The sequence below is a fragment of the Ochlerotatus camptorhynchus genome, unplaced genomic scaffold (assembly GCF_037179485.1).
Source record: "Ochlerotatus camptorhynchus isolate MF236.1 unplaced genomic scaffold, CSIRO-AGI_Acam_v1.1 ptg000354l, whole genome shotgun sequence".
In the NCBI taxonomy this organism is placed as follows: domain Eukaryota; kingdom Metazoa; phylum Arthropoda; class Insecta; order Diptera; family Culicidae; genus Ochlerotatus; species Ochlerotatus camptorhynchus.
The window spans coordinates 58610-82239 of NW_027040842.1; the positions used below are offsets into that span (position 1 = coordinate 58610).

General features: G+C 34.6%; 1 protein-coding gene and 1 long non-coding RNA gene across 2 annotated transcripts in view; one reads left to right on the forward strand and one right to left on the reverse strand.

Annotated features, from left to right (window-relative positions):
* The window catches only part of LOC135709189 (uncharacterized), a gene marked incomplete at its 5' end in the record, with an annotated part of 42899 nt that extends 21940 nt beyond the window's left edge, over positions 1 to 20959 (reverse strand). The window contains 2 exons of the mRNA XM_065231413.1: positions 13416 to 13535; positions 20874 to 20959. Of these exons, the coding sequence (XP_065087485.1) occupies positions 13416 to 13535; positions 20874 to 20959 (206 nt within the window). The remainder of the gene's footprint in view (positions 1 to 13415; positions 13536 to 20873) is intronic.
* LOC135709192 (uncharacterized) lies at positions 1056 to 9775 on the forward strand. The gene is made up of 4 exons (XR_010518340.1): positions 1056 to 1193; positions 1432 to 1483; positions 1878 to 1918; positions 9040 to 9775. It is a non-coding gene; the product is annotated as an uncharacterized LOC135709192 (long non-coding RNA).
* Positions 20960 to 23630: the final 2671 nt, after the last annotated feature.

Here is a 23630-nt window from a genome sequence, read left to right on the forward strand (position 1 = left end):
AAATCGCAAAAAGTGCAGGAACTCAGTTTTGAATTAATTTCCCTCATGTTCCGAATATGAGAAAAGCAAAGATTGGATTCTCTGGATTCTCGTAAATTTTCCTTATTTTAGGGCAGATTTTTGAGGTTTTCCACAGGAAAACATGCGGCAAATTTACTCATCCTGCACTTTTTTCGATATTGAGTACACTGTACTCAAATTTGCGTTGATCTCATTGGCCGTGTACAGTTTTTTTTTTTCGCAGTGGGAAAGAAGTTTTGGCATGCCCTGTGGGCAATGTTTATTTGTATGTAAAACAATGCCCTGGTGACGTTACAGTGCAAGAGTTAATTAGTGTTTTAATTGATTATTATCGTTTCAATTGAAAACCGATTTTACTCTTGTTCTGTACGTTAAACATAACGTCGGCTATAGTGTGCTGTACACGCTAACTTGAAAGTACCTATTAATGGTTGAAAAAGACCCATTTTGAAGAAAAGTGGCTTAACTCATTAAATGAGTAAATTTTTACCCATTAATGAGTATCTGTTACCCATTAATGAGTAATTGTTAATCATTAATGGGTAACAGATACTCATTAATGGGTAAAATTGTTTAATCATCAATGAGTTAAACCACTTTTCTTCAAAATGGGTCTTTTTTTACTCATTAATGAGTACTTTCAAGTTAGCGTGTATACCGCATCCGTGTATACGAATACACTTACTACCCCTGTTGGGTGGTTTTGCTCCTCCGTTTTTGACAACATTAGAAGGAGAAAAGGAGACAAACTAGTCAAAAGTAGGTAAAAGTGAACTGGCCGTTGGGTACTTTTTTCTTACCGTGTACGAATACAGCACCCCACACGAATAAAGCCCTACAGTAAAAGTATGGACGACTGACACCACAAAACTGAAAAAAGCTGTTCCAATCGAGCAAAGCGGTGCATTTTGACGGTTCGATTGGAACAACTTTTGACAGACGTCCATACTTTTACTGTAGGGCTTACACACGAATTGCCGGCGACAAAGTGACGTCATTTGACATTGGGCGACTTAAAGACTGACGTTTTTAAATTGGTGTGTTTTTTTTTGTCGTGCGCTCAGCCATCTTGTCTGGTTTGTTTATAAACAAACTAGACAAGATGGCTGAGTGCACGGAGCGCACCGCAAATTCCTTCACCCGAGCCGCGAAGGAAAGTAGCAACTTTAACAGTAAGTATTCAAATATTTGTTATATTTAGTGTTATTATTTGTAATTTCTCATCCGGATTTCTCATGATGTAATTATTTTCAAAAATTGATCCGGTTGAGATAAGCATCCTTGCTGATGCAACGCATCAACAAGGATGTTTAACTCATCAGGATTCCTCCAGCGGATCAATTTTGAAAAATAATGACAAATTCTAACAAACATCCAAAATTTTGATTAATTTGTATTTTTTTTTTTCAGCCGGCTGCTTCCAATAATTCCGGATTGGGACGTGTACGGAAATTGAATAGAGGTAGGTGTTAAACAGTTTTTATTAAGTGTAATTATTTTTAAAAATTGATCCGCTGGAGGAATCTGACTGAGTTAAGCATCCTTACTGATGCAACGCATCAAAAAGGATGTTTAACTCATCCGGATTCCTCCAGCGGATCAATTTTGATGTAACTTTTTTCCAAAAATTGATCCGCTGGAGGAATCCGACGGATTTCATTGACTGATGCAAAGCATCAACAAGGATGATTAACTCATCCGGATTCCTCCAACGGATCAATTTTGATGTTACTATTTTCCAAAATTGATCCGCTGGAGGAATCCGGCTGAGTTAAGCATCCTTTGAAAAATAATTACAAATTCTAACAAACAGATCCAAAATTTTGATTATTTTGTAATTGTTTTTTTTTTTTCAGCCGCCTGCTTCCAATAATTCCGGAGGTGTTCGGGAATAGAGGTAAGTATTGAACAATTTGTTATTAAGTGTAATTATTTTTTTTTTTAAATTGATCCGCTGGAGGAATCTGGCTGAGTTAAGCATCCTTATTGTAAGGATGTTTAACTCATCCGGATTCCTCCAGCGGATCAATTTTGATGTATTTTTTTTTTTCCAAAAATTGATCCGCTGGAGGAATCCGGCGGATTTAATTGACTGATGCAAAGCATCAACAAGGATGATTAACTCATCCGGATTCCTCCAACGGATCAATTTTGATGTAACTATTTTCCAAAAATTGATCCGCTGGAGGAATCCGGCGGATTTAATTGACTGATGCAAAGCATCAACAAGGATGATTAACTCATCCGGATTCCTCCAACGGATCAATTTTGATGTAACTATTTTCCAAAATTGATCCGCAGGAGGAATCCGGCTGAGTTAAGCATCCTTACTGATTTAACGCATTCCGATACCGGATCCCGATGTTTATGTTTAAGTTAAAGTTTTATTATAGTTAAGTAAAATTTAAAGTTAAGTTAAATTAAGTATGTAACAACTAAATTTAAGTTAAAATTATGTTAAAGTAAAAGTTATGTTGATGGTAAGATAAACTTATGTTAAAGTAAAAGTTAAAATTTATTTAAAGTTACGTTAAAGGTAAGTTAGAGTTAAGTTAAGGTTACGTTTAAGTTAAGTTAAAGTTATGTTTAAGTTAAGATAAAGTAAAGTTAAAGTTATGTGTAAGATAAAGTTAAGTTAAAGTTATGTTGAAGTTAAGTTAACGTTAAGTTAAAGTTAAGTAAAATTTAAGTTAATGTTAAGTTAACGGTAAGTTAAAATTATGTTAAGTAGAAGTTTATTCAAATTTAGTTATAAGTTATGTTAACGTTAAATTTAAATTAAATTTATGTTAAAGTTAAGTTAAAGTTATGATAATGTTAAGTTATCATTAATTTAAAATTAAAGTTGTGTTAAAGTTAAAGTTATGTTCAAGTTAAGTTAAAGTTAAGTTATGTTAACGTTATGTTAAAGTTATCTTAAAGATAAGTTAAAGTTAATTTAAAGTTATGTTATGTTAAAGTTAAAGTTAAGTTTAAGCTATGTGAATGCGAAGTTAAAATTAAGTTATGTTAAAATTAAGTTAGAGTTATGTTTATGCTTAAGTTAAGTTAAGCTTCAGTTAATGTTAGGTTAAAGTTATGTTAAATTTAAGTTAAAATTACGTTGAGGTTATGTTAAAGTTTAGTTAGAGCTAAAGTTAAGTTAAAGATATGTTAAGTATATGTTAGGTTAAAGTTAAGTTAAATTTATGTTAAATTTAAGTTAAAATTTCAAGTTAAGTAAAGATTAAGTTAAGGTTATGTTGTAGTTTAGTTAAAGTTAAGTTAAAGTTAGGTTAAAGTTATGTTAAATTTAAAGTTATGATAATGTTAAGTTATAATTAATTTAAAATTAAAGTAACGTTCAAGTTAAGTTAAAATTGAGTTAAAGTTGAGCACAATTTAAGTTCATGTTTAGTTCAATTATGTTATGTTAAGGTTTATTCAAACTAAAGTATAAGTTATGTTAAAATTAAAGTTATTATAAAGTTAAAGTTAAGTTAATTTTATGATAATGTTAAGTTTTTTTGAATCATTCATTAAGTTTAAAAGTGATGTTAAAGTTAAAGTTATTTTGAAGTTAAAGTTAAAGTTATTTTAAAGTTAAAGTTATGTTTAAGTTAAAGTTATGTTAAAGTAAAAGTTATGTTAAAGTTAAGCTAAAATTAAATGAGAGCTAAAATTAAGATAAGAGTTTGTTAAAATAAAGTTCAAGTTATGTTAAAGTTAAAGTTAAGTTATAATTAAGTTTAACTTATGTTAAGGTAGAGTTAAAGTTAATTTAAAGTTTTGTGAAATTTATGTTAAAGTAAGTTTAAAGTTAAGTTAAAGTTATGTAAGAGAAAAAGTTATGTTATAGTTATTTTAAAGGAAAGATAAAGTTTTGTTGGAGTTTAAGTTATTGTTAAGTTAAAGTTATTGTTAAGTTAAAGTTATTTTAGCTTAGCTTAGCTTAGCTTAGTCTGACTGCACGTATCGATAGTTGCACTCCGTGATTGATCTGAACCAGTGAAATTGTACAAAGATTGTTAAGTTAAAGTTATTTTAAAGTTAAAGTTAAGTTTAAGTTATTTTAAAGTTAATTTTTTGTTAAAGTTAAGTTTAAGTTATTTTAAAGTTAAAGTTATGTTAAACTAAAGTTAAAGTTCTGTGATAGGTAAGTTAAAGTTAAGTTGAAGTTAAATTAACGTTAAGTTAAAGTTACGTTAAAGTTAAGTTAACGTTATGTTATGTTATGTTAAGTATAAGTTAACTTAAAGTTAAGTTTAAGTTAAAGTTAAAGTTAAAATAATTTTGAAGTTAACGTAATGTTCAAGGTAAAGTTAGGTGAAAGCTAAGTTAAAATTAAGTTAAAGTTATGTCAAAATTAAATTAGAGTTATGTTTATGCTTAAGTTAAGTTAAAGTTCAGTTAATGTTAGGATAAAGATATGTTGAATTTAAGTTAAAATTACGTAAAGGTTATGTTAAAGTTTAATTAAAGTTAAGTTAGAGATATGTTAAGTTTATGTTAGGTTAAGTTCAAGTTATGTTAATGTTAAATTTATTTTAAATTTAAGATTAAATTTAAAGTTAAGTTATAGTTCAGTTAATGTTAGGTTAAAGTTATGTTAAATTTAAATCAAAATTAATTTAAGGTTTTGTTAAACTTTAGTTCAAGTTAAGTTAAAGTTATGTTAATGATAAGTTAAAGTTATTATAAAGTTTAAGTTAAGTTAAAGATCTGTTTAGTTCATGTTAGGTTATAGTTAAGTTCAAGTTATGTTAATGGTAAACTTATTTTAAATTTAAGATAAAATTTAAAGTTAATTAAAGTTAAGTTAATGTTAGGTTAAAGTTCTGTTAAATTTAAGTTAAAATTAATTTAAGGTTATGTTAAAGTTTAGTTCAAGTTAAGTTAAAGTTATGTTAAAGTTAAGTTAAAGTTATTATAAAGTTAAAGTCAAGTTAAAGATGTGTTAAGTTAATATTACATTAAAGTTAAATTAAAGTTATGTTAAATTTAAGTTAAAATTTAGTTAACAACATTTTTAGTTAAAGTAAAGTTAAAATTACGTTAGAGTGAAGTTAAAATTAAAATGATTTTAAAATTAAAGTAATGTTCAAGGTTAAGCTATGCGAAAGCTAAGTTAAAATTAAGTTAAAGTTATGTCAAAATTATGTGAGAGTTATATTAATGCTAAAGTTAATTTAAAGTTAAGTTAATGTTAGGTTAAAGTTATGTTAAAGTTATGTTAAAGTTAAGTTAAAATTAAATTAATGTTATGTTAAAGTTAAGTAAAAAAAGGTTAAGTTTAGTTAAAGAGAAGTTAAAGTTAAGTTAAAGATGAGTTAAAGTTAAGGTTAAGTTATGATAAAGTTAAGTTAAGATTAAGTTAAAGATAAGTTAAAGTTAAGTTAACGCTAAGTTAAAGTTAATGCTAAGTTAAGTTAAGTTAACGTTAACGTTATCTTAAAGTTATGTTACAGATAAGTTAAAGTTATGTTATGTTATGCTCAAGTTAACCCGAAAAAAAATAACAACAAAAATACATTAAAAAACAATGTAACAATAAGACGAAAATTATTGTTTTAACAATGATTTATATTGTTACGTCTACAATAAATTTACCTTGATTTATGTTGTACAAAACAGTAAATTTCATGGTAAATGGAAAATTTACAATAAAAAAGGGGGGTTGTTAAGTATCTTAACAATGAAATTTTCGTGATTTTCCCATATAATTTTTTTTTCAATAACATAATATATTATTGTTATTTTACTGTTGGTTGGCGAATTTATTGATTAAAAAAATAACAGTGTACTTTAGAGTGTATGTGTTGGCTTGACAGATCTACTTTATCGATTTTAAAAATAAATCGAAAAAATAAAACATTGCCCCGGGAAGGGAAGGGGGTGGCATGTCTGTTATGGGTGGTCCTTTTTTTTACTGGTTATGGATCGAGATTCGATCCGGAACTTGTGAGAAATACAGGCCAACTCCCCTGCGCTCGATATCCCTAGGTCACGTCTCCTTGGGGGTTGAGCGCCGTTGATAAGTTAATGCATTCGACTGGAGAGAATCGCCCATGAAATATGCTTCCACCTGAGAGTTCCTTTCTGACATCTTCAAGTGGTGGAGTTTTTTATTATTATTGTATGATTATTCCCTAATAAAAAATAACCATAAACGAACGATAACCCAAATCATTGAACTATTTCACAAATGGTTTGGATGATACCCAGAACACGTCGTTAAGCAAATTAACCATACAATTTTTATTAGGGTTGACTGCACGGAAAAGGTCTCCATTAAGCTTTAGAGAGGGTCTAGGATAAGATATGAGCGGACGCGGACTGCCTGATTTTGAGCCAAACGAACTGTCAAAGCCAGAGCCATACGAGCAGCGCCTATCTTAGGCCGCGGCCAGGGTAGACGCGACACACGACGCGACGCGATGCGACTCACGCAAGGAATAATAATAAATAATAAGATTCTTTTGAATTGGTCGCGTCGCGCCGCGAATCGCGTCTACCCTGGCCGTACCCTTAGTTACATTGGCAGTGTTGCTGACCCTCTCATAGTCTGCATGCTTCAATCAGATTTATTTTTATTGTTCGTGAAGTAACCCACAATGAAAATACACCAATATTTAATGTAACAACAATTTTTATTGTAATTGAGTTGTTCATTATTGTTCATGATCGAATCATGTTAACAATAAAATAAATGAAAAATACGATAAAAATCATTGTAACAACATTTTATTATGTACATTCATTGTACAGCTAGGTAGCAGTTTTGCCGTTTTCGGAAGAGTACAACATTATAACAATCATTTTTATTGTCGACAATAAATATGAATGTTAGAGCATTGTTTCCACTGAAAATTTCACTGTAATTTTTTTTTCGGGAAGTTAAAGTTGAAGTAATGTTCAAGGTAAAGTTATGTGAAAGCTAAGTTAAAATTAAGTTAAAGTTATGTTAAAATTAATTTAGAGTTATGTTAATGCTTAAGTTAAGTTAAAGTTCAGTTATGTTAAATTTAAGTTAAAATTACGTTAAGGTTATGTTAAAGTTTAGTTAAATTTATGTTAAAGCTAAAGTGAAGTTAAAGATATGGTTAGTTGATGTTAGGTTAAAGTTATGTTAAAATTTAAATTATAATAAATTTCAGTTAAAATTAAGTTAAGGTTATGTTAAAGTTTAGTTAAAGTTAAGTAAAAGTTATGTTAAATTTTCCTAAAAATCTGCAAATTACTTAGACGATCTTCGAACTTCCCTGAAGTTCTGTGTACTCCCTGAAGGTCTGTGAATTTCTCTGAAGATCTTCGAACTACCCTGAAGCATTAAAATATTAAAAATTTCTCTAAAAGTCTACAAAACTTTCCTGAATTTCTGCAATTTTTTTCTGAAGCAATAAAAATTTATCTGAAGACCTCCTTTAAGTTCTGCAAATTTCTCTGAGGATCAACAATCTTCCCTGAAATTCAGTATTTTTCCCTGACGTTCTGCCAATTTGCCTAAAGCTCTGTGAACTGCCCTGAAGTACTGAAAATAACTCTTAGATGTACGAGGATCTTTAAATTTATGTGATCTTCCCTGAAGTTCTGTGAGTTTATCTAAAGTTCTGCGAACTTCTCTGAAATTCTGTTCTATAAATTTCCCTTAGGAACTAAAAAATTATCTCTAAATTTACGAACATCACTGTAGTTCTGTTAATTTCTCTGAAGATCTTCAAACTTCCCTGAAGATCTGTGAACATCCATAAAGTAGTGATTATTTCTCGAAACGACGACAAACATTACTGTAGTGCTGTAAATTACTCAGAAGATCTACGAACTTCCCTGATTTTCTTTTGATTTCTCTAAAGATTTCAGTTTTTTAAAACTTCTCTGAAGTTTTTTTTTAATTTCCCTAAAGTTCTGCTAGTTTCTCTGAAGATCTACGACCTTCGGTGTAGTAAGATCTTCATAACAATTTCCGATTATTCTACGTTCTGAAGAAATTTTCAAACGACTTCAATTCGATTTTTTATCAGATGTTGGTCCTCAGAATAATTCCTGATCAACTTGACCTCTTCGAAAAATATCTCAAGATTTTAATTTCTAATCCTTATCAACCTGACCACTTCGAATATTTTCTAAATTACTTTATTTGAATTTCTGATCAGTTGTAGGTCTTCAAAACAATTCCTGCTTATTTTGATCTCTTGTAGTAATATCCGAAAAGTTTCGATTGATTTATTGATCAGTTGTAGGTTCTCAGAATAATACCTGATCAATTTAAACTATTCAAAGAATATCAAAAGGACATCGTTTGAATTTCTGTTCAGTTGTAGGTCTTCAGAATAATTATTAACTTAAATTAAATTAAATCTGGTATTTTTCTGATGTTTATAGAACTACCAACAATCAATACGAAACTAACGATTTTAAATTGGCTCACCACTTTAGTAGCCTATTGGTCCCAAGCAAACGATTAACGTACCCTATTCTAGTTGAAATTCTATTACTACACTATGTTTGTTTTGATTCGCTATGAAAGTTTGACAGATAACATCAGGGGTGTGTGGATTCATGCAGAACATGCAGGGGTGAGTGAAATAGCTTGGGACTGCTTGGGACCGTTGTTCTGGTACTGAGTGAGCCAAAAATAATAATGATTTTCTTCGGGACCCAGTGGTCTTAGAGTTACCTCTATGGAACTACCCTGAAGTTCTAGTAGTTCTTCTAACTAACCTTAAAATGTACATTTACCCCTATACCGCTATGCCGCTGTCCTGGTGTCATTGGGTTCGGCCCTTTACCTGGCTCGTAGACATTTCAAAGACAACAATGTCTGCATGATGTTTATACATCGGTTCAAACTATGCGTATTGATAAGTTTTCTGAAAAGATTTGGATCTAGGTGCATAGTTTGCTTTGATAGTCTTTCAGTTTCTCTAGCATTCTCTAGTCTTAGCTCATCTAAATATTTATTGCAAAATCCCTGGATTAATCTTCAATTTGGCTTTGTTTTCTTGTTTATTTTCTATCGTTCTATGTTCTGCAACCGAGTGGCAACCACTTACGCTAGGGAGGCAATTGAACACCTAGACCTGGACTCATCAACTCAAGGGCCAGGATCCACGGCTGTGCTTCTTTTCGAAGGAAGGCATGACACCACCAAAGCAACCAAGGAAGTCATCAATCCCCACCAACTGACGAGTTTCGTTTGTGGTTCGACACATGGACGGAGCATTTGTGTTTTGCTAAATTTTGCAAATTATTGGGGAATTTCCCTAAAGTTTCACGCGGCCACCAGTTTTCACTCTTCCACAGGCCTTAAGGGTAACCCACATTAGATCTGCTTGCGTTGCGTTGTCGTAAATTTTATAGTTAGACAATATATTTAGCTGTCACTTTGCTGCATCGCGCCAGATCCGGATCTAATGTGGGTGGCCCTGTAGATTTGGAAACTTGATTATGTAAATACTAGGCATCTTTGTCTGGTAGTTCGTTCAAAAATGATACAACAATCGTCAAGCTCGCTGTAACGTCACCTAGTGCCTCGTCACCTACAAATTGGCGCCTATGTCAGTGGTCTAATAACTCTTAGCGCGCTAATGGCATAGTTCCCCTGCCGCATAGAGAGTTACCACAATGACATTAGGTTAGCTAAGGTCAGTTAACTGACTGGTGGGAAACGGGAGCTTACGCAATGGCTATTCTGTATGCATTTAAGAGATAGTCTACCAGAATGGATGATTTTTTTTGTACAATTTTATGTTTTCTGATTGTGCAAAACATGAGAATTAACTTTTCCAATGCTTTCAATTGTTGTGCTAGAAACATGATCTTGTAAACACTACACACCTTAACTGTTAGTTTGATTAAAAAATGCTGCAACAATCGTCAAGCTCGCTGTAATGTCACCAAGTGCCTCGTCACCTACAAATTGGCGCCTATGTCAGTGGTCTAATAACTCTTAGCGCGCTAATGGCATAGTTCCCCTGCCGCATAGAGAGTTGCCGCAATGACATTAGGTTAGCTAAGGTCAGTTAACTGACTGGTGGGAAACGGGAGCTTCAGCATTGACAGTTATGTACGCATTTTTATGATGTTATCTAACAACAATGGTGTGTAGTGTTTACACGATTATGTTGCTAATTCTAATGTGTTGTAAATATAATTGAAAGCATTTGAAAAGTAAGATTCTAGTGGTTATACTACTTAAAACATAAGTAAACATCTACATTTTAAAACATTCAAACAACGTTTACTTTAAACGTTTTGTACATCTGAAAACATCAGAGAACAACAAACAGGAAGTACAATTGAAAACATCCGAACAACGTTTAGTTCTAACGTTGTGTACATCCGAAAACATCCAAAAAACGTTTGGTTCTAGCATCGGGAAACATCTACATAAGAAAACATTAGAATACATTTACATATAAAAACATCCGAACAACGTTTAGTTCTAACGTTTTTTACATCCGAAAACATCCAAAAACGTTTGGTTCTAACATCAGGAAACTTCTACATTAAAAAACATCAGAAAACATTTACATATAAAAACATTTAAACAACGTTTAGTTCTAACGTTTTTTACATCCGAGAACATCCGAAAACGTTTGGTTCTAACATCGGGAAACATCTACATTAGAAAACATCAGAAAACGTTTACATATAAAAACATCCGAACAACGTTTAGTTCTAACGTAATGTACATCAGAAAACATCCTTAAAACGTTTGGTTCTAATGTCAAGAGATTGAAATTTTTGACGTCAGACCGACATTAGAATGGCAAAATTTTGTTCCAAAATTTCTGATGTATACAACATGTTACGTTGCTTAAATACAACTAAATCATAATGTTTTCTAATGTTTGACATCAGGCATACATTTGATTTCGATGCTGATGTAGACATCAAAATCAAACGTTGGGCTAATGTAAATTTCTATTCGGGTTTACTTCCCGAAGGAAGGCGAGATCAGAGATGCCTTAGAACATGCCGGTGGCGCCGACTGAGATTGGACCCAGGCCTGCTGGGGTGAGAGGTAATCACGCTAAACACCGGCGCCGATATCTTTCAAGGTGATATCACGGCGAATGAGACCGACCCAAATTTGAGTTTAGTTATCTCAGAAATAAGAAATAAAGTGCAGGAACTCAGCGATGAGTAAATTTGCCTCATGTTTTCCCCTCATTTGAGAAGTAAAGATTGGATTCACTCAGTCTATTGGTATTACTCCGAGACTGAATAAAATTTTCGTCAATTTCCTCATTTTCTGGCAGATTTTTTAGGTTTTCCACAGGAAACCAGGAGACAAATTTACTCATCGCTGAGTTCCTGCACTTTTGGCGATTATGAGTGAAGTAAACTCAAATTTGGGTCGTTCTCATTCGCCGTGTACGCAAAAGGAAAAGAGCCAGTGTCGCTACTTGATAGCAAACTACTCATAATGGGAGGAGTCTTTGTAGCTTTTATACCACCACACATCATTCTGCTTTAACCTGAAAAGATATGAAAGAGCGCTGCTGTATTGGCAAATCAAAGTTGGCACTCGTGGAGAATAGAAGAACTATGAAAGTGATGATGGTTTTAAAATTTTTCCACGGGGAGGTATACGAGTGCAATCTTAAAATGCTTTTATTTTGCAAATGGAGCAGTTTATTTAAATCTGGTTGCTGCTACAGTTGTAGAAAAGCTGAAATCTATGTGTACACCTAAACATCTGAACAGAAATGTTTTTTTTTCTATATTATATGTCTATTGAGTAGTCCTTAAGTTTTCTACTAACGTAGCATTAACCAGATTTAAATAAAATGCTCTATTTGCAAAATAAAAGCATTTTAAGATTGCACTCGTATACCTCGCCGTGTAAAATTTTGAAACCATCATCACTCTCATAGTTCTTCTATTCTCGACGAGTGCCAACTTTGATTTGCCAATGGCATTAGCTCATTTTCGCTTCGGACGGCGTGGTGAACAGCAAAAGCAGCAGTAGTGGCTAGTCCACTCCTTCACACCTAACAAGCAACAATTGACTGGTAAAGGCGGCGCCAAGCGTCATCGCAAAGTTTTTCGAGATAACCGCCATCGGTCGTCTGGCTCGCCGTGGTGGTATCAAACGTATCTCCGGTCTGATCTACGAGGTGTGCTGAAGGTGTTCCTGGAAAATGAGGTCCGTGATGCTGTCACCTACACTAAACACGCCAAACGTAAGTGGCCATGGATGACCTCTTCAATAAAACGGCTCTTTTCAGGGCCATCAAGCTTACATCAGTAAAGAGTTGGAATAGAATTTATCTGTGCTTGTTTGTCCATATTCAGAACCACAAGCCCCCAACGACCACACAAAATGCTCTCCAGAGTTGTAATCTTGTAACCAAACTTGGAAGCAGGGGTGCAAGTGATTTTGATTGACTCTCCTAATCAACTTTCTCTTTGAAAAAAAATACTACAAATTTGGTACGCCTACAATTCAAAAACGGAAAGAGTTGTGTAGATAATCAATTAAAAGAACTAAATGCTCACCACATTTATTCCGTCCACTAGCGGTCCTACGTCAAGCTTCCTTTCGTGCCCCTAGGCACAGACCCTTCTACTTTTTAACTAGTTCGTTTATTTACTAGGCGCAGTCGTGTGTGATTTGTTTTCCGTCGATCTTGTTTTCCGTGCTGAGCACCAATGCTACCGACGCCAGGAAGACAGTTCCCACACCTTGACCCTACCTTTCGACCCATCAACTCATGAACCGGGGATCAACGGCTTTACTTCCCTTACGAAGGAAGGCGTGATCAGAGATGTTATGCCTCAGAACATCCCGGCGGCGCCGACTGGGATTGAACCCAGGCCTGCTGGGGTGAGAGATAATCACGCTTACCACTACACCACTGATACAAAAACTTGTTCTATTGGAGATTTCCCCATTTACCATAGATTCAATGGTGGCAAAAAAATCTATGGTTATTTTATAGTTGTGGACAATACGATTTATTGTAAATACAATAAATTCTATTGTATGATAGCAATACATTTCAACAAACTTATGGTTCTTTTTTACGGGAATGGTAATTCTAAAGATGACCCTTACAAAAATATGTTGACCGCTAAGGTCCCAGATAGCTATCGCAATTTTTTTTCTAGTAATACAATATGCACTGTTCACATGCAAAAGCATTCGTTTGGTTATATATTACGTAATTTTTTTCTAGCTCGTTTTTAAAAATGTCTGCTTTTTTAATGCCAATGCTATATAATTGCTCAAACAAAAAAAAAACTTTATCTGTTATGCTTTATTGCTTGGTAATGTGAAATAGGGATAAAATTATTAAAAGAACATTTAAAATGTTTTCTAATAGCTCAAACATATAATAACATAAATGTACAAAACCATTAAACAACACTTGCTCATAATTACGAATTATATAATGCTCATTTACCTGCGTAACAGTCCGAGAGTTGTCTTTTACGGTAATGGTTTAAATCATCAACTGTAATATACTCGTGAGGGTTCCTTGTACTGAAGCGTTCTCGATATGATCCGTGATCCAGAATAGCAACTGAAAATATATGTTAGGGTTTACAACATTATTCAATTAAATAGCATCTATAAGTGTTTATAAGTTTCATAGAAGTCTAAAGATGGAAAGCATAAAAAGCTGAAGGTCTTAAAATGCAATTGTTACATAAGTTAAAAATAATTAGACTTATAGGAAAATGACGATCTCCCGACCGAACTTCTCAGCCTTTTATCAGAACTTTTGGTTACTTGAGTCATTAGATAGGGGAAACTTCTACCTACACGATGATGGTGTTGGTTTGTGTGGGCGGCCTTCGGTTTGTGAGGAATGGGCTTTGGAACGTTTTGTTTACAAATGCTGATGTGCCCTTTTCTATTGTTGATCCAGTACTGTCCGAATATATCTAGATAGAGATGGAATTAGGGCGTAACAGCTTTTGTAAACAATGACTTCTCTCGATGATTTCTAGAAAGCCAAGGCTCGCCCACTCAAATCAACGTCCCCATCGAGTAGGGGAAGACTTCTCCTTCCGTTGGTTACGTTGGTTTGCGTGGACGTGCCTTGAGTTTCGAGAAATCATCGAGAGAAGTCATTTTTTTACAAAAGTTGTTACGCCCTAATTCCAGCTCTATCAAGATATGATCACATCCTAGTTTTAAATTTTATTTATCAGTCAAATTGCTTTTTGACGCAACCTTCCGATCAAAATATTTTTCTATGTTACTTAAGTCGCCCGATTTCAATGGAGATGCCATTTGTCTTAAGTAACAGCGCAGAGAAACCCGTGAAAAGTGTACGTTTGTCGTTTCGCTTTCTCATTATTAAAGTGAATAAATCGAACTGTTTGTTGCTAAGATGATTTCGGTTGTCCTAAAATGATGAATGGGCTGCACGTAAGGAGACGTGATTGATAATTCTCCCGAATATCATGATAAATACACTTTGACTTAAGTTACTTTAGGGAACCACCAAATGACGTATATAACTTTTGACCAGTATGACGTATATAACTTTTAACCAGTATTTTTTAGCATGAAAGCTAGCGATGTCCTTTGTATGATTAAAACTCTGCTTAATATGTTAAACATTGCTATTACTATGAAATTATATGTGTTTAATTGAAATATGAATAACTTTTCGGTCATCAAAACTAAACTTTATTTTTCTCGGATTGATATGTTACTTCTACTATGTTACTATGTCGATCTTGTTTTCCGTGCTGAGCACCAATGCTACCGACGCCAGAGAGGCAGCTCCTACACCTGGACCCTACCTATCGACCCATCAACTCATGAACCGGGGACCAACGGCTTTACTTCCCTTACGAAGGAAGGCGTGATCAGAGATGTTATGCCTCAGAACATCCCGGCGGCGCCGACTGGGATTGAACCCAGGCCTGCTGGGGTGAGAGGTAATCACGCTTACCACTACACCACCGGCGCCGCTCGATTTAAAGTACTAGAATGGTTATAAATTACATGTTTAAATAAATTATATAAAGCAAATAACTTGTAAGCATTGCTAAAATCTTCCAAAAGTTTAAAAGTATTGACACGGTGTACCCAAAAAGTTCAAATATCCATTACGCAGCATTTAAAAAATTGAGTTAAATGTGGGTAAAAAACAACAGAAAATATAGTTAGAATTGTTTTTAAAACTGTAAGTTTTTTAATAGAATGAGAAGCAAAGAATCAAGGAAATTTGATGGGATGGATTTTTTGAGCTAATAGTCGATGTAGTCCTTACTACTTGATGCAGTACCAGAATTTATTAGATTTTATTAGTTCGATATAATTCTAATACTACTCTGAGGTTGATCAGATTTACAGTTTAATTCTTGACATCATACAACACACAACACCCAGCAGACCAGCAGGCAATTTTATTTTGAAGCAAAATTCACCGGGCTGAAGTAGAAATCAAAGCCTAACATCGTGGAACTCACACACAGTTTACCTAAACTACGGGTAACTCCACTATTCGCATGACCATTACGAATAATTTTATGCCAAAGATTACTTTTATTATAATACTAAAGTCTGATAGCTTCATTTTTAAAGTATCAGGATCTTGCAATGATTCTAAATTCCGGAATTTATATTTTTCCTGCGTCCCAGATCATGATTTTTTTTTTAGTCTGAATATACTTGGAACTCTTCACATGATATTGGCTCAATTTTGTGTCCATTTTTCTCTATGAAATTCTTAAAATATTCTTTAAAATTTCCTTGGTACACTCTTCAGAAAAACCGTCGCACTCTTTTCCAACTTATCCGATAATTTCCTTTGAACTGCTTTATAGGTAAGGTCAGAATTGATTTGAAATCCTTTTCAGTAATACCTAAGTACTCAAGTACTTTGCCAAAATGGTTTTGAAAGTCTTCCAGAAATTGCGCTTAAAATTTTATTAAAATTATCTCCATAGAAACATTGGACAGAATTCCTTTGATATTATTCTCACGATTCGTATCAGCATACTCCTTAAGTTTCATCATAAGAATTTCCTATGACTGAATATTTAACACTAGACAACGGACAACACACCACACCCATTAGACCAGTAAGTAAATTTTCAGTTTGCCAAAATTTGCACCGGCTGGAGCGGGAATCGAGCCCTCACTTCGTGGCACTCACAATACACCTAAATGATGGGTGACGCCGCACGACCCCGAAGCCCACAAAGATGGATGTAATTGAAAGTTTCCTTTGACTTCACAAAAAATTCGCCTCACACTTAACTGTGAACTATTTTCAGATTTACCTTAAAATTCAAATAATGTCCAACGTTGATGGCCTTTAATAATTTAAGTAGCAAGTTTACCTTTTAATTTTTTTTATTAGAGTTTAAATCAATTGCAGTGATATTTTTCAAGCAACATGTTTAAAAAATCGGGGAAAATCTGGAAATATACGTGGTCTGTCTGTGTATCTGGCAAGACGACTAAAAATCTGGAAAATCCAGATAAATCTGGAATACTGGCAACGCTGGCTGCAGTTCGAGCTGCAGTTGCTAAATATAATCAATTTTCTGTTTTTTTCCTTCATTTTTTCCCGTCGATCTTGTTTTCCGTACTGAGTGTTGCGCGTTTCACACCAAATTGGACTAATAAGCGCGTTTTCACTTATTAAAAAATATGATAAAACTGCAATTTTACGGCTAATTGTCTTGATGCCTTCGGTACACTTATTCCTTATGATGCAAGCAATAAGTGCTCCGAAGACATTAAAACGATTTGACGGAAACGTGCACTTTTATCACACTTTTTGCATTTTTGGGACAGTCCAGTTTCAGATGCAATCAGCAATACCAAAGCTCCCGACGCCAGGAAGGCAGCGCCCACACCTGGACCCTACATGTCGACCCATGAACTAATGAACCGGGGACCAACGGCTTTACTTCCTTTCCGAAGGATGATCAATGAAAAAGAAAACAAAACATAAAAAAATACTGAATAGTTGAAACAATATGATTTCTTTTTGCAGCCAAAACAAAATGAAATTCTTATTGATTTTACGTCAAATATTATAACGTTTAAAATACTTTTTTCTGCGTGTAGGTCGTATAAGAATGCATAAAAGGTATTGTGACCATTTATACATTTCATTTGACGCATAATCTTGATTAACTTTTTTGCAAGGCATCAGTCAATTGACTTATACATTTTATGAATAATCAGTAATGGAAATTTGCTAAAGGGATATCTGTGGCAGCCTATTCAGCAGTGTATTTTCAAACAGACGAAAAACATGAAGAAAAAATTTTAAATTTGTTTGTAAAATATGTAACCATACTATTTAAAAACTACATAGGATATCAACGGAAATACCCTAAGCTACAATATGCAACCAAAGTTTATGATTCAGAAAAAGCGCAGTGTAAATTTTATCACTATATTATACTCTTAAAGTTACCGGCATTATCAGAGATACCCCGTTTTACAGTTCATTAAAATTTATTGTTAAATTGTTGGACCGGAGAAAAAAATGATATTTTTAACGATATAATCAAAGATGAATAGTAAGATGAAACTGTCGACCGTTAATTTTTATACTGTACTTCAACGACGTGCATCTGCTCCATTGCTGACTGTCACTTTTTTCAACGTCAACTGAATGTATTCGCTAGTTGGTGCAGGTTAAAGAGAATGGTAGTGAACCCAGCCAAATGCTCCGCTATTACGTTCTCACGAAAACAACAACCGATCATATTTAGCTATGACCTGCTTGGCTCGACAATCGAACGCGTGAATCAGGTGAAAGACTTGGGTGTGATCTTGGATTCGCAGCTTTCATTCAAGCAACACATTGCATATGTTGTTGATAAGGCGTCAAGAACTTTAGGGTTCATTTTTAGAATAGCTAAAAACTTCACTGATATCTACTGTCTAAAATCTCTCTATTGTTCGCTTGTTCGATCGACGCTTGAGTAATGTTCAGCGGTTTGGAACCCAAACTACAACAACGGTGCCAAGAGAATTGAATCTGTTCAACGTCGCTTTCTTCGTCTTTCGTTGCGTAGATTGCCTCCGTTTCGATTACCCAGTTACGAAAGCCGTTGTCAACTTATCGACCTAGAACTTCTCCAGAGGTCAGAAGTAACCACGCTTGGATAGTAGGGTTAATCAATAACTTTCCATCTGTCAAATTTTAACCAAAAGTTAAAATAATCCACCAAATGGTTCAGAGCCAGAGTTGCATCTGTTCTCGACTTTCATCTCTCCCGTGATGCGCTTCGTCGAAAGTTTTCTTCTGTTTTTCGCCGACAGAAGTAGCTGACTATAAGATATATCGACGGCGAATACGCGATGATCGATTCTCTTCATCGATTTTCTCTTTGCATTGTTACTGCTAAGCGAAACAATTTTCTAGAATTTGTTCAATGCAGAGTAGTAACAGGTTGTATTGGCTATCAAAAGCAACAGCAAACGCACCGAGAAACGTTAAATCTAGCCAGTTATTAACAAAAGAGAAAATCGACGAAGAGAATCGATCATCGCGTATAGGCCCTTATGCATGCTCACTGTCGATATATTTTTTAATGTTTTTTTATGTTATGACCATGCTTGAATATATTTTTTTTTACCATAGTTGATAAGGTTAACATCATTGGGGCTTCATTCAGCCTATTGATGTAAAACAACAATAAAACAAATAAACAATCAGCAACTGAGTCCACTAGAAAATGCCATTCGATCTTTCCAACGCAACAACGAATAACGTTTTGTTTATTGCCCGAATAAAAAAGCATGTCCATAGAGATTGCTATAGTGTGATTGTGTCAGTGATTTGTTTTCACGAGGAAAATTTTCCGCAATAATGAATTTTTTTTTCCTGATGAAAACATTTTGCGTATACGTATACTTGAGGTAGGGTGCGTACGATAGACGTCAGCAATCTCTATAACCTTAGCATGAATTAAAATTTTATTTGAAAACTAGTATAATTTATATATTAGATCGACGCATATCACAATATTTTTTTATAGATTTTGTACAAGATTCATTCATTTACACGACCTAGCACTGTAATTTAACAGTTTTCCAAAAAAAATATTGAAATTTCCAACGGCTGTCACTAACTGATCACCGTCGGGTAGAGCTTATTCCTATCACCAGGCGCGCATTAGTTGGATTGTATCCGTCAATAGTACGAGTTTGAGTTGAATGATACCATTGACAGACATACAAAGCAGTACCGTTGTACCAACAATCAATACGAAACTAACGATTTTAAATTGGCTCACCACTTTAGTAGCCTATTGGTCCCAAGCAAACGATTAACGTACTCTATTCTAGTTGAAATTCTATTACTATGTTTGTTTTGATTCGCTATGAAAGTTTGACAGATAACATCAGGGGTGTGTGGATTCATGCAGAACATGCAGGGGTGAGTGAAATAGCTTGGGACTGCTTGGGACCGTTGTTCTGGTACTGTGTGAGCCAAAAATAATAATGATTTTCTTCGGGACCCAGTGGTCTTAGAGTTACCTCTATGGTTGTACTCCTTTAATCGAGTACCTCAAAAGGTACAATTTGAGGTACTAGCTTAAAGAAATACAACGGTAGTACAACCAACAATCAATACGAAACTAACGATTTTAAATTGGCTCACCACTTTAGTAGCCTATTGGTCCCAAGCAAACGATTAACGTACCCTATTCTAGTTGAAATTCTATTACTACACTATGTTTGTTTTGATTCGCTATGAAAGTTTGACAGATAACATCAGGGGTGTGTGGATTCATGCAGAACATGCAGGGGTGAGTGAAATAGCTTGGGACTGCTTGGGACCGTTGTTCTGGTACTGAGTGAGCCAAAAATAATAATGATTTTCTTCGGGACCCAGTGGTCTTAGAGTTACCTCTATGGTACAACAGTGTACATTGTATGTCTGTACAAGGTATGACCACCAGGGGCTTCATTGCACAAGTCGAAACGAGCCATTTTTGTATAAACGCTTGTACGAAAAACTTTGTCGCTTCGACTTGCGAAATGAGGGCCCAGCACAAGCAACTCTCTGCATAAATAATAAAAAAGCGCCTAACAAACAATTAGGGCTATCAGCTATGGGCGTCCCATCTATGATATCGACAGTGAGCATGCATAAGGGCGTAAACGCGATGATCGATTCTCTTTGTCGATTTTCTCTTTTGTTAATAACTCGCTAGAATTAACGTTTCTCGGTGCGTTTGCTGTTGCTTTTGATAGCCAATACAACCTGTTACATTTCTGCATTGAACAAATTCTAGAAAATTGTTTTGCTTAGCTGTAGAAATGCAAAGAGAAAATCGATGAAGAGAATCGATCATCGCGTATACGCCCTTATGCATGCTCACTGTCGATATCATTAGTGCATGGTACCCGTTTATTAGGGTCGAAGCAGGTTGGATAGACGAGTGCACGGATGGATTTGAGTTCACTCACTCGACAAAAAGTGACACAACAGCGGGGCCCTGTTTACTAAAAATGAACACATGAATAATGCTCGCGTAACATTTGAAACTCAATCAACTTTTGTAAAAAACTTGCTAGGTCCTTTTCACCATAACCGAAGTACTCCCACGCAAACCAAGGGCACTATCGGGAATGGGGAGAATTTCCCCTATCCGATGGTATTGTTAGTTTGCGTGGGCGTATTCGGTTCGCGCGAAGAGGACTTAACAAGTTTTTTGTACAAAAGTTGATAGGCCCGTTTCAAATGTTGCGTGAGTATTATTCATGTGTTCATTTTTAGTAAACAGGGCCCCGCTGTTGTTTCACTTTTTGTCGAGTGAGTGAACTCAAATCTATCCGTGCACTCGTCTATTGGCTAAATGAACGCCAAAAAGATCGCCAAGTTGTTGCGATATGTTTCGACCTCTGTAACTTATATACTTACCAAGGTCAAATCCACCGCTCAAATTTGGTTGTGACAATGATTTTCCTCTAATGTTGACATCGTCGAAGAAATAGTTAGCAATCCATCTGTAAGTATATTGAAAATTAAAATTATTAAATGTATGTAGCACTTTTATAACATATAGCATTAACCGTGGCATTAACTTGATGAACATTTGCAAATAAATTAATGGAGAAATAATCCCCATAAGGTAGCAAAGGTGATTCATAACTTTTCGGTCCGTCTCGTGATTGTCATCCCAACATTAAATCAAGAGCAAATTTTCATTACGTCGAAAGTAACAAAGGTAGAAAAAGTCGAGCTATCAGTGTCAATCGATGCTCCAGCTATTACACTATATATAATACTGTCCGAATATATGATCACATCTTCTTCTTCTTCTTTTTCGCGTTTCAAGCTTATTGCATATCGCATATTAGCTTATTGCGTGCTCCCAACTTAGTGTTCTAGATGCACTTCCACAGTTATTAATTGAGAGCTTTCGATGCCTGTACCATTTTTGCATTGGTATAATTATGTGGCAATTCCAATCATACTTCTATGCCCAGGGAAGTCGAGAAATTTTCCAACCCGAAAAATTCCTAGACCGGACCGGGAATCGAACCCAGCCACCTCCAGCATGGTCTTGCTTTGTAGTTGCGCCTTTACCGACTGAGCTAAGGGAGGGATATGATCACATCCCAGTTTTAAATTTTATTTATCAGTCAAATTGCTTTTTGACACAATCTTCCCATCAAAATATTTTTCGATGTTACTTAAGTCGCCCGATTTCTATGGAGATGCCGATTATCTTATTGCTCTTGTACACTTGGTCAAAAGTTGTGCAATGTACAGTTTGAAAATGATGGGTACATGATTGTTACTTCGGTCATTCGGACTGCCTAACTTGATTGGTGCTCATTTTCTAAAGGCGGGGCCAATCTAAAGTTTGGTATTTTACTCTGAAATCTGTGAAAGGGAATCTAGTATCATGTAGAACAAAACGTCAAATGTAACACTCAATGATTATGTAATTGAGAAAAATTGTATAATTTAACATGTCCGATGTACAACTTGACTAGACAAAACGTCCTATGTGGTTTTTTTTTTCTATATTTGTAGCATGAAATTCAAAGTAAAATTGTGATTTTACCGTTTCTACTGAATTTTCAACGTTATTATTAACTGACTACATCAAAAATAGTATAGCAAAATATATTGTTTCTAAACAGTTAAAATAATAATCTGTTGAACTTCAACTACGATTTTCTCAAAATGGCGGATGTGTAACATTGGTCTATTTGAAAAGTGACGCGAGAATTCGGGAATATCCTGGTAAATACACTTTCCCTTAAGGGGGGGAAATACAAGTAACACGTCAAAAACTCGACGATTTTCGGAATTTTTTGTGAGCAAAAGAAACAACGCAAACGTTTGGGGTTTTTGCATTAAATTGCTTCAATCTTCCTCTACATTTGAGATTTTTTTTTTTTTTTCATTGGTGTGTGACCTCTGTGGCTCCTTGGGGTCACATCGGAAGGAGGTCGCCTCCGGTGGGGATTATAATTGGCGGGCGTTCTAGAGACCTGAAAAATGGACATAAAACTTACTTTTATCAATTGGACCTTATTCAGAAAAGATTTTTGTTCTATGTGAATCTCTAAAACCCAAAAAAAAAACGATATAAAAATTTAGGAAAAAATATCTGAAAAAAAAGTTGATTTTTCACTGTTTTTTTTTCACTTTAGGCAGACCTGAAAATTATTTTTTCATGATATCAGAGGTTCACAAATTTATTTCCTTTAAGATGCGCCAGGTTTCAAGTCATTTGGATGAGAACTTTTTGAGTTATCTTTCGGCGGCGTAGGCGGAATCGGTGCTCGGAGCGCTGTTACATAAATATCGATATCTCGGTAACTACCGGTCTGATCGCTTAGATATTTTGCATAAAAAAAAACTTCAAAGTATAAGCAATTTTTTAAAGTAAAATATAAAAAATCGATAAAAAAAAATTTTACTTGTATTTCCCCCCTTAAGTAACATTAGGGGGCCACCAAACGACGTACATAACTTTTGACTAAAAAAAACAGTATTTTTTAGCATGAAAGCTAACGATCTCCTTTGGATGATTAAAACCCTGCTTAATATGTTAAACATTGTTATCACTATGAGATTATATGGGTTTAATTGGAAATATGAATAACTTTTCTTTCATCAAAATAAAACTTTATTTTTCTCGGATCGGTGCGAATGTTACTTTCGACATAATCAAAATTTATTCTTGAAATAGTTAGCTTTTATGCAAGCTTCTCCGTGTGCTTATTATTAACTTTCTTGTGTATTCTTGAAGGCCGGCGCACAATAGATACGTTTTCGGGTTTTTTGACAGATAATGCATGGGTTAACTGTCAAAAAACCTGAAAACGTATCTATTGTGCGCCGGCCTTGAGAGTTCAACTAGGAGCCTGTCCATATACCACGTGGACAGTTTAGAGGGGTAGGGGGTTGTCGAGTGTCCGTGGTTCATACACTGTTTTATTTTTATTTCGTCGATGGCCTCTCGGACACCTGGAATAAAACCGGAACCACTTGGCCTATCTGTTCCAATTTTCTGTAGACCATAATTTCGAACATTTTGCTACTTATTGTGAAAAGTTCAGCCAGGTGAACCAAAAATGTTATACCCATGTAACCATTGCTATTCATAGGCCTGTGCGTTATGCCTTCACCAATAGTAAGGCGGTGGTGTTCATTTGA